The sequence below is a fragment of the Hyperoodon ampullatus genome (assembly GCF_949752795.1).
Source record: "Hyperoodon ampullatus genome assembly, chromosome: 13".
NCBI lineage: Eukaryota > Metazoa > Chordata > Mammalia > Artiodactyla > Ziphiidae > Hyperoodon > Hyperoodon ampullatus.
In genome coordinates, this window is record NC_136926.1 from 10382706 (window position 1) to 10398810 (window position 16105).

The window sequence follows — 16105 nt, forward strand, 5'->3', positions numbered from 1 at the left end:
CACCGAGCTGATCTCCCTGTGCTATGCGGCTGCTTCCCACTAGCTATTTTACATTTGATAGTGTATATATGTCCATGACACTCTCTCACTTTGTCACAGCTTACCCTTCCCCCTCCCCATATCCTCAAGTCCATTCTCTAGTAGGTCTGCATCTTTATTCCCGTCTTACCCCTAGGTTCTTCATGACCTTTTTTTCTTTTTTTTTTAGATTCCATATATATGTGTTAGCATATGGTATTTGTTTTTCTCTTTCTGACTTACTTCACTCTGTATGACAGACTCTAGGTCCATCCACCTCACTACAAATATCTCAATTTCGTTTCTTTTTATGGCTGAGTAGTATTCCATTGTATATATGTGCCACATCTTTATCCATTCATCCGATGATGGACACTTAGGTGGTTTCCATGTCCTGGCTATTGTAAATAGAGCTGCAATGAACATTTTGGTACATGACTCTTTGAATTACGGTTTTCTCAGGGTATATACCCAGTAGTGGGATTGCTGGGTCGTATGGTAGTTCTATTTTTAGTTTTTTAAGGAACCTCCATACTGTTCTCCATAGTGGCTGTATCAGTTTACATTCCCACCAGTGCAAGACGGTTCCCTTTTCTCCACACCCTCTCCAGCATTTATAGATTTGTAGATTTTTTGATGATGGCCATTCTGACTGGTGTGAGATGATATCTTATTGTAGTTTTGATTTGCATTTCTCTAATGATTAATGGTGTTGAGCATTCTTTCATGTGTTTGTTGTCAATTTGTATATCTTCTTTGGAGAAACGTCGATTTAGGTCTTCTGCCCATTTTTGGATTGGGTTGTTTGTTTTTTTGTTACTGAGCTGCATGAACTGCTTGTAAATCTTGGAGATTAATCCTTTGTCTGTTGTTTCATTTGCAAATATTTTCTCCCATTCTGAGGGTTGTCTTTTCGTCTTATTTATGGTTTCCTTTGCTGTGCAAAAGCTTTTAAGTTTCATTAGGTCCCATTTGTTTATTTTTGTTTTTATTTCCATTTCTCTAGGAGGTGGGTCAAAAAGGATCTTGCTGTGATTTATGTCATAGAGTGTTCTGCCTATGTTTTCCTCTAAGAGTTTTATAGTGTCTGGCCTTACATTTAGGTCTTTAATCCATTTTGAGTTTATTTTTGTGTATGGTGTTAGGGATTGTTCTAATTTCATACTTTTACATGTACCTGTCCAGTTTTCCTAGCACCACTTATTGAAGAGGCTGTCTTTTCTCCACTGTATATTCTTGCCTCCTTTATCAAAGTTAAGGTGACCATATGTTCATGGGTTTATCTCTGGGCTTTCTATCCTGTTCCATTGATCTATATTTCTGTTTTTGTGCCAGTACCATACTGTCTTGATTACTGTAGCTTTGTAGTATAGTCTGAAGTCAGGGATCCTGATTCCTCCAGTTCCATTTTTCTTTCTCAAGATTGCTTTGGCTATTTGGGGTCCTTTGTGTTTCCATACAAATGGTGAAATTTTTTGTTTTAGTTCTGTGAAAAATGACAGTGGTAGTTTGATAGGGATTGCATTGAATCTCTGGATTGCTTTGGGTAGTAGAGTCATTTTCACAATGTTGATTCTTCCAATCCAAGAACATGGTATATCTCTCCATCTATTTGTATCATCTTTAATTTCTTTCATCAGTGTCTTATAATTTTCTGCATACAGGTCTTTTCTCTCCTTAGGTAGGTTTATTCCTAGATATTTTATTCTTTTTGTTGCAATGGTAAATGGGAGTGTTTCCTTGATTTCACTTTCAGATTTTTCATCATTAGTGTATAGGAATGCCAGAGATTTCTGTGCATTAATTTTGTATCCTGCTACTTTACCAAATTCATTGATTAGCTCTAGTAGTTTTCTGGTAGCATCTTTAGGATTCTCTATGTAGAGTATCATGTCATCTGCAAACAGTGACAGCTTTACTTCTTCTTTTCTGATTTGGATTCCTTTTATTTCTTTTTCTTCTCTGATTGCTGTGGCTAAAACTTCCAAAACTATGTTGAATAATAGCGGTGAGAGTGGGCAACCGTATCTTGTTCCTGATCTTAGTGGAAATGGTTTCAGTTTTTCACCATTGAGGACGATGCTGGCTGTGGGTTTGTCATATATGGCCTTTATTATGTTGAGGAAAGTTCCCTCTGTGCCTACTTTCTGCAGGGTTTTTATCATAAATGGGTGTGAATTTTGTTGAAAGCTTTCTCTGCATCTATTGAGATGATCATATGGTTTTTCTCCTTCAATTTGTTAATATGGTGTATCACGTTGATTGATTTGCGTATATTAAAGAATCCTTGCATTCCTGGATTAAACCCCACTTGATCATGGTGTATGATCCTTTTAATGTGCTGTTGGATTCTTTTTGCTAGTATTTTGTTGAGGATTTTTGCATCTATGTTCATCAGTGATATTGGCCTGTAGTTTTCTTTCTTTGTGACATCTTTGTCTGGTTTTGGTATCAGCGTGATGGTGGCCTCGTAGAAGGAGTTTGGGAGTGTTCCTCCCTCTGCTGTATTTTGGAAGAATTTGAGAAGGATAGGTGTTAGCTCTTCTCTAAATATTTGATAGAATTCGCCTGTGACGCCATCTGGTCCTGGGCTTTTGTATGTTGGAAGATTTTTAATCACAGTCTCAATTTCAGTGCTTGTGATTGGTCTGTTCATATTTTCTATTTCTTCTTGGTTCAGTCTTGGCAGGTTGTGCATTTCTAAGAATTTGTCCATTTCTTCCACGTTGTCCATTTTATTGGCATAGAGTTGCTTATAGTAATATCTCATGATCCTTTGTATTTCTGCAGTGTCAGTTGTTGCTTCTCCTTTTTCATTTCTAATTCTATTGATTAGAGTTCTCCCTTTTGTTCTTGATGAGTCTGGCTAATGGTTTATCAATTTTGTTTATCTTCTCAAAGAACTAGCTTTTAGTTTTATTGATCTTTGCTATTGTTTCCTTCATTTCTTTTTCATTTATTTCTGATCTGATCTTTATGATTTCTTTCTTTCTGCTAACTTTGGGGTTTTTTTGTTCTTCTTTCTCTAAGTGCTTTAGGTGCAAGGTTAGGTTGTTTATTTGAGATGTTTCCTGTTTATTAAGGTAGGATTGTATTGCTATAAACTTCCCTCTTAGAACTGCTTTTGCTGCATCCCATATGTTTTGGGTTGTCGTGTCTCCACTGTCATTTGTTTCTAGGTATTTTTTAATTTCCTCTTTGATTTCTTCAGTGATCACTTGGTTATTAAGTAGTGTATTGTTTAGCCTCCATGTGTTTGTATTTTTTACAGATCCTTTCCTGTAATTGATATGTAGTCTCAGAGCATTGTGGTCGGAAAAGATACTTGATATGATTTCAGTTTTCTTAAATTTACCAAGGCTTGATTTGTGACCCAAGATATGATGTATCCTGGAGAATGTTCCATGAGCACTTGAGAAAAATGTGTATTCTGTTGTTTTTGAATGGAATGTCCTATAAATATCAATTAAGTCCATCTTGTTTAATGAATCATTTAAAGCTTGTGTTTCCTTATTTATTTTCATTTTGGATGATCTGTCCATTGGTGCAAGTGGGGTGTTAAAGTCCCCTACTATGATTGTGTTACTGTCGATTTCCCCTTTTATGGCTGTTAGTATTTGCCTTATGTATTGAGGTGCTCCTATGTTGGGTGTATAAATATTTACAATTGTTATATCTTCTTCTTGGATTGATCCCTTGATCATTATGTAGTGTCCTTCTTTGTCTCTTCTAATAGTCTTTATTTTAAAGTCTATTTTGTCTGATATGAGAATTGCTACTCGAGCTTTCTTCTGATTTTCATTTGCATGGAATATCTTTTTCCATCCCCTCACTTTCAATCTGTATGTGTCCCTAGGTCTGAAGTGGGTCTCTTATAGGCAGCATATATATGGGTCTTGTTCTTGTATCCATTCAGCCAGTCTGTGTCTTTTGGTGGGAGCATTTGATCCATTTACATTTAAGGTAATTATCCATGTGTATGTTTCTATTCCCATTTTCTCAATCGTTTTGGGTTTGTTATCTATTCAGCATGTAGTTATTGTGCACCTGCTATGTGCCTGGCACTATGCTATGTTCTTAGATGCATTGTATACCTCCATCAACGTAGATGCAAATCCAATTATTTCAGTGACCTACTAATACCTTTTCTAAAGGAAAAAAAAGAAAAAATCATGTTTTATGAGGATAAAAAAAGGGACTTCTTCCATAAGGTACAAGAAAGAGGAGAATTAACCCCCCAAGATAGATGTGGTCACATACTTGATAATCTTTAGATTATATAATCCTTTAAAATGTGGCATCCAGATTTTGAGCTAGTTCTCTATTCTCTTTCCAGTGCTCCTATTAGAGGTACATTGAACCTTCTCATTCTCTGTCTCCTGTCTCTTTGTCTCTGTGTATTGCATTCTGTATGAGCACTTCTCCAACTGCAGTGTGCTCACAAATCACCTGGGGATCTTTTTAGAATGCAGGTGCTGATTCAGTGGGCATGGTGTAGGGCCTGCCATTCTGTATTTCTAACCAACCTCCCTGGTGATGCTGTTGATGCTGCAAGTCTACAGATCACGCCTTGTGAAGCATGGTTCTATGTGATTTCCTCAGATCTATCCACTAGTTCATCAACTTTCTCTTTAGCTGTGTCTGATCTGTTTAATGTAGCCAGTGAGTTTTAAACTTTAAATTCAGCAATCATGTTTTTCATTTTTAAAAGTTCCATTTGGTTCCTTTCAAATGTGCTTTGTCTTTTGTCCAGAGTATCTTGTTTTATTAGAAGTTCTACTCATTTATCTTGATAATGAATGAAAATTTATTTTATGGTCCATTTTAGATTGTTCTCTTATCTGCAATTTTTTGGGGCTAATTCTCCCACTTTTGTATCTGCTGATGCTCCTTCGTGGTAGTTTGGGTGGTTTCTTTTTTCTTGTTATGTGTAGTTGTTGGTTTTTACTTTTTATTGTGAACTCATTTCTAGTTGGGAGTGTGTGTGTGTGTGTGTTGGAGTGAGAGAGGGAGGGAGAGAGGGAGGGAGAGGAGTCTTGTGTGCCCTGGGTTGTGAACGTGACCCTACAGATATTTCTCCACTTACATCTGCCAGTGCCCTAAGGGATCCTGGACCAATATTGCTGATAATTTCTTGGCTTATAGTTCCCTCACCATGTAGGATACTGTAAACGCAGACACTCTACCTTGGGCTGCAGTTTTAATAGCTGCTCTATTTCTCTTCTAAAGGGCCGTGGACAAGGGTGAGCATCCATCACTTTCTCTTAGGTTGAGGATTTCCACTTCCCTCACTTCTCTTTGGCTTGAGGCTGTGGCTCTTTTCCCTGCTCAAATGTGGCCCCTAGAAGCCCCTCTTTTCAGAGTTTCCTGTTGTACCCAACTGACTACCTGTCTAGAGGCTCTGACATTCTTAGCTTTTCATCTGTCCTGTGAGTATCTCGCTTATTACCAGCTGGGGCATTTCATGTTGACTTCTCCTCCCTCTTATTGAAGATTACCTGGCCCTTTATCTAATCTGGACTACATGGGCTAGCCTTGAGTGTGATGGAGTTTTAAAGAGGGATCTTATTTTATAGTACGGAATTTCTCAGTCATAATTATTTCACAGAGGGTGGCTCCTGGCCCTATATTAATCGTACTCCTCACTCAGAAATGGAATTCTATTTCAGTCTCCCAGAGATAAATTAGTATATAGTGGAAAGGGAATTAAACTTCTGCTAAGAATGAAATGATACGATTAACACAAACATCCACGTGAGTGTCTGTGTCTTATGCAGGAAAGAAGAATACTCAACACAGACTCTGCTGTATCTCACTAGCCTTCTAACTGCAGGATCTGTCATAAACATCTGTCATGTGGGCAATAACAGCAGCAGGTAGTCTTTTTTTTTTTTTAATCGATCTTTATTGGAGTATAATTGCTTCACAATACTGTGTTAGTTTCTGTTGCACAACAAAGCAAATCCCCTCCCTCTTGGGCCTCCCTCCCATCCTCCCTATCCCACCCCTCTAGGTCATCGCAAAGCACGGAGTCAATCTCCCTGTGCTATGCTGCTGCTTCCCACCAGCCAACTATTTTACATTCCGTAGTGTAAATATGTCGATGCTACTCTCACTTCGCCCCAGCTTCTCCCTCCCACCCCAAGTCCTCAAGTCCATTCTCGATGTCTGCCTCTTTATTCCTGCTCTAATAGCAAGTAGTCTTTATGGAGTGTTTACTGTATGCTAAGAGCTGTACCAGTAAGCACTTTATATAGATTTCTTTCATTTAAACCTCCCAGTAGCCCTTTGTGGAAATTATCTGTATGTTGAAACTGAGGCTTAGAGAGGTTAAGGCACTTTCCCAAGGTCACAGTGCTGGTAAGTGGTGGAGCTGTGGTTTGAACCCACTTAGTCAAAGTATGTGCCACCAGCCATGATGCTTCCATATTAATATCATCTGCAAATCTCTCTCCATGCATTTCCTCAGTCTTCACCTGAGTTTCCTTATTTTGGGATGGGAAACTTCTCTTTTTTATCCTCATGAAGTATAATTTCCATTAAAAGGTGTTTTTTTTTTCTTTTTTTTTTTTTTTTTTGCTTTAAAAAAAGGTATTGGGTAATTGAAATCCGATTGGATTTGAGCCCATGTCGATGGGAAGTACACGTGGGAGGTGGGCTGAAGCATTCAATGTAATTTTTCTTTCCATCAGCTAATTTTTAACATGTTAATAAGCAAGTAGATTCTGATACTAACAGGGAAGATTTAAATTCTCTTGAGAGCTTCAAGGTGTTAAATAATTTTCAGGAAGTGTACATTTTACGTTTTTCAGTCTCCTACCACATCTCAACGCACCTGAGTTCTGAGAATGTTCTTTTTTGCATTTCCCGGGAGCTGCCATACCTCTTCATTCTGGCTTCATCTCCTGCCGCTCCACATCCCTTCATCTTTGTCTCCTTCCTGCTGCTGCCTGCTGCTTCTGATGTTGTTGTTGTCATCGGGGAACTTTGGAAACAGCCAGATTCTTTGGAGTCTGTAAGCGGAAAATAGACTGCTGCTCCTATCTGGCATACAGCTTTTGTCCAGAAAGCAAGGAGTTAAAAAAGAAGCCTGGGCTGGGAAGGGCTGTGACAACTGTCCTAGGGGGCGCTCTCCAGAGCTCTGGCCGTGACTCATGCTGCTCTGTCACTCAGATCAGCACTGGCCCCTGCCACGCAGGTGGCCAGGCGGGGTTGCCGCCAGACCACGCACGCACAGAGTGGGGAGCATGAAGCCTGCACTGCGGGGGATGTGATGCCCGGCTCTCCAGCTTACCCGGCCCACCTGCCACAGACGCCTCAGCCCGCAGCCATGGTAACGCTTCTGGCTGGCTACACCCCTGGGAGCCCACCACAGTGGGCGGCTTCCTGGTGACCGATGAACGAGTGTCCAACTCCCTGACCGAGAGAGCTTAGTAGGTCCACAGGAAGTGGAGAAGATGTAAGACGTCCCTAGCCAGGAGTCATGCCTTAATGAGGTAGGACACAGCCATCCATCCACACCATCAGTGCACAGGGGTGCCGTACATCATCGGGAAGAACTTTATCTGGCTGGCATTTCATTATGCTGATTAAACTGCGGCGGATTCAGGGGGCATGATCGAGCTGGGGAGGAGGGATAATGAACTAAAAAAAAAAAAAAAAAAAAAAGTGGTACATAAGTGCTCCGAGTATACTCATCCGGATATGAATGGGCTAGACTGCAGTGCTATCCTAACACGAGTTACATGCCTCCCAAACCCTCTCTCCTGTTCTTTCCTCTCACTCCAGTTAATCCACGAAATGTAGAAATTCCATCTTATCCCAATGATTAGCACTAAATATTAATAATTTGGACCTGTCTGGAAGAGGAAATAAATAGGTTTAGGTCATCTGGTACACTAGCACCAGCCATCTGATGCTCTGTAGCATCATTCTGGAAATATCCGGAACGAGTGGCTTGCTCAAACGAGTTCCCCAAGTGCTTTTCGTTCTACCAAGCGACCTGTTTGAGTTTACCCTTCAGTTTACCCCAGCAGGGAAGGCAGCCCGTCTGCTGGTTGGTGGCCATGTTGGCAGGGAAGGGGTTAATCTCTTGTTGCTGTAAGAGCCGAGCAGAGGCTGGGTCTGCCTGTGTGTGAGCTAGATTGAAAGCAGGCGCTGCAGTGCCATCGGGAACGCTGAAGGAGTGAGACGATTTTCTTCTCCGCAACAGTGTTGAATCCGTCTGAATTTTTCTCCCCCCCACTTCTTGTTTTTCTTTAACCAGCTCCTCCCCCCTTCGTTCCCACCCTCAAGTCTGATGATGACACCTCCAATTTTGATGAACCAGAGAAGAATTCGTGGGTTTCATCCTCTCCGTGCCAGCTGAACCCCTCAGGTTTCTCAGGAGAAGAACTGCCGTTTGTGGGGTTTTCGTATAGCAAGGCACTGGGAATTCTTGGTAGATCTGAGTAAGTGAAATTTTGACTTTTCTTAGGGACCTGCATTGATGCAAAGCATAGAGCCCAAAGGTGGCGGCGGTGGCAGTGGCAGTGGCAGCCTGGGGGGAGTGCGGTGGAGGAAAGCTGTTAATCAGCTTGCGTTTGGAAAGCAGTTGACCTGGTTGGGCTTTGGGGAGGGGTAGACTGTTCATATTCTCATTTTGCTGTGTTTAAGGTACCTCTTCCTGTCCATAGCATCATTAATTGTCAATCGGGTACTTTGGGTTAGTTTTTCAGTCTTTGGTCTTCTTTGGAGGGGAGGAGATAGCGGGAGATACCTAGCAGTGCAGAGCCTTGGTGAAGGGAGGAACGTGCAGGGTTAAGATGAGCTATCTATCTATTTTTCCATCTGTGTAGCCCTCTGTCTCTCAGGTGGGTGGGTGGAGGTTGCTCTCCTGGCAGTATTGAAAGAATCCTAAAATCCGTTTCTCACGAGCTGAAGGTTTCCCGATGGGGTTACCTGAGCTGCAAGTGGCTGTACCAGAGCTCTAACGGAGAGATGGTACTTGGCTCAGCACAAAGTCTGCTGCAAGACTGGGGAATCCGGCAGCTGAGCCTCTGAGCTGGCAAAGCACTGGCAGCCAGAGAGAGCCCCGTTACTGTGAGCCACCAGGAGGGAATATGATGTAGCCGAGTCATTGATTCACAGAAACTGGGCTTCACAAGGGAAAAACAAACCGGGAGACTAGAAAATAGAAATATAAATATTACTGTAAACCTCTTGACATGATCAGTCTTTTTCCATTCTTGAGAAAGCTAAAGAAAAACGCATTAGTACGGCACTTGGGACTTGGGGATGGGGTTGGGAGGGGGGAGGTCCCTGGCTTCCAGCCTCCTGGAATTTCTCTAAAATGCAGTGGCCTCTGTGCATGTCATAGCTCAGTGTCTTGCTTCGTTCTCCTGATCCAATGACATTCTGCGTTCAGAGGTTCGAGTTCCCTGGGAAGGTCTTGGACTGGCTGTGTTATTCCCCCGATGCCCCAGCTCCCTCACTTGGAGGCTCTCGGGGTAATGTTGGGTGATCGGTCGCTACCCACTTAGAAAACAAGCAGAATTTGATCTTCTCTTGGCAGCATTTAGTCCTGATTTGTTGTGCTTGTAGCTCAGATATTGATTTGAGGGAATGTCATGTAGGTTCTTGGATAGTGTCTCCCCATGGGTGCTATTTTGGCAGTAATGTTCCTGGAAAGATTTCAGACAACTGGGGGGAACTGGGCACTTGATGGGAGGTAGCGTTGTGGGCTGCGGTAGAATTTGAGAGAGCTGTTTGTGTTGCAAGAGACCGCGGGGACCCTTGTTTCCTCTCTCCCTGGGGGCTGGGATTAAAATTGGGGGTTGGATTTTGGTGGTGTTGGCTGTACCTTTCAGGCTAATTTGCTCTGTATCCCCAAAGCAATCTAGATAATGGGAGGAGAGGCAGAAAGCTCACTAGCTGTTGAATGTGCCATCAGATGGATTTGAAATGGCCCAGCAGGGCTGGGAGGTTTTGTACCAGCGTCAAAGAGCAGGGCAGAATTGGAGGCCCAATGTTAAAGGATGCATGGTTAGTGGGCAGCTTAACCTTGACACACACAGCACAGTGAAGGTCACCTGTCGGACTGGACGGAGGTGCGTGGAGAGTTCTAGTTCTGGTTAGCAGTGGGCTAGCTGGCTCAGAATGAAAGCTTGCTGGGGTACTAATCAGTGATCTGAAAAACCAGGAAGGACGTGAGGGAATAAGATTTCAGGGGCAAAGGCAGAATGATGTGAGGGCTCCCAGGCATTGCAATTAATCTGAAGCAGTGTGTGATTAATGGCTTATTTTTCAGGAAGAATGTAATTGCATCTTTCTGCTTCTCACAGAAAGCTCAGGGAGCTCCCCGACAGGGGCCTCTCAGTATTAAGGCCCAGGCACTCGATAAATATTTGTTGTTTTAATTTACTCATGATCCTTTTCCCCTAGATTGTGTTTATGTTGCTGACTGTATTTGAAGATATGCTGTTTTACCTTTGGTAGTTCAAAATATATCTCTAGAGCATAAAATGAGCTTCTGTTCATGCCCCGAAAGAATGCTTAAGATTCTCATAAAAAAGAAAAAAAAAGTCCATGCAAACAAAACTGTGTATTTTTTATGTGGAAGATGGAATTGAAGTATTCCTGTCTTTGGGTGGGAGAGCTTTAATTGCCCTTTCCATGGCAATTTGGGGTTGGAATCAGAACGATTTCCTTTCATCTTATATCTTACAATGTGATCTTGCTGTTGGATTTGTTTATTCTGCCAGGGACAGCCCTATGGGTGAAACCTCTAACATCATTTTGGAAATTGACCCCACCTGTTGGATGTAGGTGACCCTAGATGTATTGGGTCATCATTATTTAGAAATTCAATAGAAAAGATGCAGTGATGAAATTACTTAGAAGCCCCTGCAGTTTTGTAAACATATAGTTACAAAATTCATTTGGAGGTTTGGGGGGAATTTTCTGGGACGCCACCATCGCCACCAGGGACCTGGTATTTCTGAGTTTCTACTTCTCCCCTCCCTGTTTCAGCATCACAGGTTTTTATTTACACACATTGATTACCTGTACTGTTACTCACTCTTCACACCACCGAGGAAATTGCAGATGCTGCTCTACTGCGTTGGGAAAAACTGACCCCAGATCTGTTACCAGTGAAAAGAATTAAATGTTCACAGGTGGAGCTGAATGAAAGAGGAATTTTCACAGAGACTGGCAGTGAGAATGATTTTAATTGTTGCATTTGCTCATCACTTTTTAGGATTCTTTTTTGGGACCCCAGACTATTTTTAAGCCAGCCATTGAGTGCGTCATTTTAGGTTTCACAGGAATCTTGATCTCAGCCTTCTGTGTCTGAGGTGTAGTGGGAATTCCTTGCAGCTTGAGTTGGAGGGCACGGGAGAGATCCTACAGAACTGGTTTTGGTCGTCTTTGGGGTGGGATGATGGCAAAGTTAGTGCAAATCTGGTGCCTCTTTCTTTTTAACCAACAGTAACCCAAACTAAATCCCTAAGCTCTGAATGCCTGGGTGTTGCTCTGAGCCTCTGTTGGCTTGAATTTTACACTGGTGGGATAGTAACAGGAATCAGTGTGTTAAAAGTTTAAAAATATAATGGATCCCAGCTCTCCTCCCTCCTCTGTCAGCGTGGGGTACATTTTTTTTTAGGTCCCTCTCCTTCTTCCTAGAAGCAGTGCATCTCCGCAAACCTTCAGTATAAACTCTAGAAGGAAAAAGCCATTTGGTTTTATATTTTGTGTTAGTTTTTACGCATGCTGGTTTTATGCTTTTGGAGACGTTGGAAATCTTAGAGGACCAATGGGATTTCGATGAGACTGGAATCTGTGGGATGACAGTGTCTGAATAGGCTATATTTAGCCCCCCTGTTGGGGGCTTTCTCTTTTGACTCAGGGCTTTTTCCTTTCCTTTTGGGTGGATCTGAAAATTTATTCTTGGAACCAGCCATCCAAACACTGTGACTGTGGAAGAGTGAAAAATGGCTTCCACCAATGCCTTTCCAGATTTTCAGAGAACCAGTTTCGGGTGCCTCTTCCTTGCTCTACTGAGGCCTCTTTGCATGTCAGTTTCCTCAACTGCAAGGTGAGGTAATAATGATACTTGCCTCTTAGGGCTGTTTTGAGAATTATGTGAAATATGTAAAGCACTTGGTCTAGTCCCTGGCACATGGAAAAGTCACACGGAATGTCCACTGTTATTATTTTTGTTATTACCACTACACTAGTCTCTATATGCATGGTGCCCTTCTATCTATGTGAAGAAGATATGGAAAGAACTCAGCAATAATTAAATAGTCCAAAGTCATGCCAGACCAGAAACCCAGCTTCCCAGGCCCTGAGAACTTCCTGCTGGTGATGCTTGAACATCCTGACCCACCACAGGTTAATGTGCAGCCTCCAAATCCCTGTAGCTTAAAGGTGGTTGTTGGGTGGAGTGGACTGGGGGCCAGAATTTGAAGGCCCAGTCCCAGAATGGGTTCCTTCCCATCCAGTTAAACAAGTATATGCGTGAAATACTTCATGGGACACAAAGCAAACACCCTGACTGCAGAATATCGTGTAAACATTGGATATCTAAGTGCTTTAGGAGAGCTGGGAGAGGAAGGCAAAAGATCTGACATGGGGGCACTTAATGGGTAATGCCAATCCCCAGTTCTTGCCAAAGTACCGTGATCACCTTTGTTGGAATATCTGTCTGTTTCCCCATGTCGGCTGTGATCTCAAAGGCAGGGCTGGGTCTTATTCATCCTGGTTTTCCTGGAGCACAGGACATTATAGACCCTCAGAAAACACAGGTGTTGGAAGTGAGTTTATAAGTGGACAAATGGAAGGTAGAATATTTGCCTCAGCTGCTTAGAAGACAGTGGATTTGGATGAGTGGAGAGGCACGTAGAATTTCACGTGGGCAGGGAGATAAGCGCAGCTTATCCTTGCAGGGTACCGACTCTGTACCAGGCTCTGGTCCAATCACTTTACACAGGTTAACTCACTTAAACTGCACAACAGCCCCCAAGGAAGGTACCGTCGTCATTCCCATCTCACAAGTGAGGAAACGGAGGCGCAGAGAGAGCCTAAGCAACTTGCCCAAGGTCACACGGCACCCGGTGGCTCAGCCAGGACTTGAACCCAGGCAGGTTGGCTCCAGGGTCTCTTAGCCACTGTGCTAGGCTGCCAAATAAATGCCACAGGCAAGAGAAATGGGGACATTTATGTGGGGTCCCCAGGTTCACGTGCTTTTCAGAAGCAGGGGCCCATCATGGGCAGTGACTGAGCAGTGGGGTGGGGCAGGGTGGGATGAGAGCTGATGGGCGGTGGAAAGGCTGGGCTTTGTTTTCAGCCTCTGCAAGTTTATTGAGTAGGTAGACTGTAGCGCTTGGATGTTCCTGACTTCTTCCTCTTTTCATTTAGAGGCTCTCACTTTGTGTGTGTGTACATGAACACGTGCATACACACACTCTCCCCGAGAGTTTTCATTTGCTTGAGTGTAAGCTTGGCGAGGACAGGGGACTGCATTGACCTTGCCCTCCACTCTCCCTTCAGGCCTATCATAGACAAGCCAGTCAGTAAGCACTGGGTGAATCGATTCAAATCATTTTTATGGCCGCAGCTCTCAATTTGTTGACGAGTCTGAGACCCGTGTCTGTTCACGTCTACGTTTTGTACTTCACTGCTTCCCGCCGTCCATGCCGGGAGGACTTATTCCAGCGGAAGATGGCCTGAACTCTCCCATCAGTCCTTCTTACTTTTCACTGAAATACTTGGGGGTGGGGGGGTGATCTTCCCTTAAAAACTCTGTTCCTTTCCACCTCCAGCCCAAGGCTGCCTGTCATTGTGCGCACTGCCTACAGATCCCTATGGCAAAGAGCCTCACCTGTGTTTTGATTGTTTGAACAGTAGCAGAATCTGCTCTGGTTCACAAAGGTAGGCATCGTCTGTGCCTCCCAAATCAGTTACAAAGCCTTCCCCAGCTCCTGCCCATGGACACTGCCCTAAAGTGCCCCGTGCTGTTTCCAGTCCACGGTCATCCCGACCAGGTGCCTAAGACTCGCCTCTGTGTATTTGGTGGGGTTTTCTCCTCCTGCTCAATTTCTTTTCTAAGTCAAGCACATCTTGTTCTTCTTGCCTTATTCTGTTCTCTATTTAGATTGTGTGTGCTTGCCTCGCAGGCCTGGCAGGACCATTCTGCCGCCTTCTCATTTGTCTTAAAGATACCTTTAGGAAATCTGATCCAAACGATACCAGCCCAGTCCTGAAGATTAGGCTCCAGAAGATCTGTCGAGTGCATTTTTTTGCTGGTCTACACATGCTGGTTTGCATGGTTGCCTCAGATCCCTTAAGAAGACAGTAATTGACTAAATGGTGCTGTATGTTCCCAATCTCGGTGCCAGTTTGGCAAGTGTCCCTTCCCCTAAGTGAATTTCTCTCGGTTCTCTCTGTTTTACTTGTCTTGAGTCTCCTGACCTCTCTCACCTTCCTTTCTCTGACGAACTTCCTGAAAGAATAGCCCACCCTCAATGCCTCTTTTCCAACCTCTCCAACTTTATGAAAATCACTGTCTCAGAAGCCACGGATTCCACCGTGTTTAGTGGTTGCCACCCCACCACATGATACCATTAGTTGCCACGTGTGTCTTGAAACTTTCTCCTTTCGTCTCTTCCACATTATGGAAACTTGGTTTTCCCTCCTTCCTCTCTGACTGCTGTTCTCCCTCTTCCGTGTCTGTTTCAGGCCGCCCTTGAGATGTTGCACCATCCCCCTAAAGCTCCACCTTAGTTGGTTTTTTAGCCTGTTCTGGGTGATCTCATTCAGTCCATTGACTGTAACCCTCACTTCCCCATGGCCTTCCTCCCCGCATGGCCTTCCTCCCCCATGGCCTTCCTCCCCTTGTGCCCTGTTCATCATCACCAGAATGTCCTACCAGCGTCTCTCCATCCCTGTTCCCAGCACAGACTCACTTGCTCACTCAGTAAGCCACTCGGTGCCAGTTTAGTTTTCCTCATTTCATTTAAGAAACTACCACTTTCTCTACCTTTCTAGGCAAGGAAATGGAGTCACCTTAAACTATTTTTCATCTCCCCACCATCTCATCAGTTGCCGAGTTTTCGAACTTGTGCCTCTTGCGTCTGTGCCTGGTTTTCTGTCCTCACCGCCACCCCTCGTTGAGGTTTGGACTTCTGCAGTAGCCTCTTGACTGATTCATCTGCCTCCGGTTTTCCCCGGTCTAATCCATTCTCTACAGAGGGTGGAATTCTCCCAAAGCACATGTGGGATGATGTCATTTTCCTGCTCAGCCCTTCAGTAGCATCACGATGTGCACAGAATTAATGACCACTCCTGAGCTGGATGTTCAAGCCTGGTGTGCCAGGACCCCAGCCTGCCTTCTCACTCACCCGTCCTCCTTGTGCCCTATGTCTGACCCAGCTGTTCAGCTCTCATCAAGGTTGGGGATGGTGTCTTCCACCCTTTGCATGCAGCAGGGCCTTGCCTCGCTGGCAGGCCTTCAATGAACATTTGTCAGATTGAACTAGAAGTGGCCAGAGATTATTCCGATTCTTCTGCACAGTTTATACTGCTGCTCATGGACGCTGTCGTCTATTGAGTACTTCCTGTGCACCCAGAACTGTGCTGGATGTGCCTTCACATGCGTTGTCTCATTAAGTCGTCACAATCTCACCATAACTGTATGAGGTAGCTGGTATTATCCTCATTTTACAGAGGAGGACACCGAGGCTCAGCAAGGTTAGGTTACTTTCCTGAGGTTTTGCAGGTAGTAACAGATCTGAGACTTAGACGCATAGCCTGGACCACTACACTGCCCTGCCCCTAACAATCCTGACTCTGCTAGACTGTGCAGGATTGACGGACTAGCCTAATAATAAAGGCGAAAGAGATGACTTTACTGAGAACTCACTGTACCAGACACTATTCTAAGGGCTTGATGAACATTCTCATTTAATCCCAGTGGTAACCCATTGTTTTACAGACAAGGAAACTGATCAAGAAGCTTGGGTTACTTCTTTTTTTTTTAAGGAACATTTATTTATTTATTGGCTGCGTTGGGTCTTCGTTGCTGCACGCGGGCTTTCTCTAGTTG

At 43.7% G+C, this 16105-nt stretch overlaps 1 protein-coding gene across 1 annotated transcript in view; it reads left to right on the forward strand.

Annotated features, from left to right (window-relative positions):
• Nucleotides 1-16105, forward strand: part of CIT (citron rho-interacting serine/threonine kinase) — a gene marked incomplete at its 5' end in the record, with an annotated part of 168347 nt that overhangs the window by 60920 nt on the left and 91322 nt on the right. The window contains one exon of the mRNA XM_079718132.1: nucleotides 8285-8468. Within this exon, the coding sequence (XP_079574258.1) occupies nucleotides 8285-8468 (184 nt within the window). The remainder of the gene's footprint in view (nucleotides 1-8284; nucleotides 8469-16105) is intronic.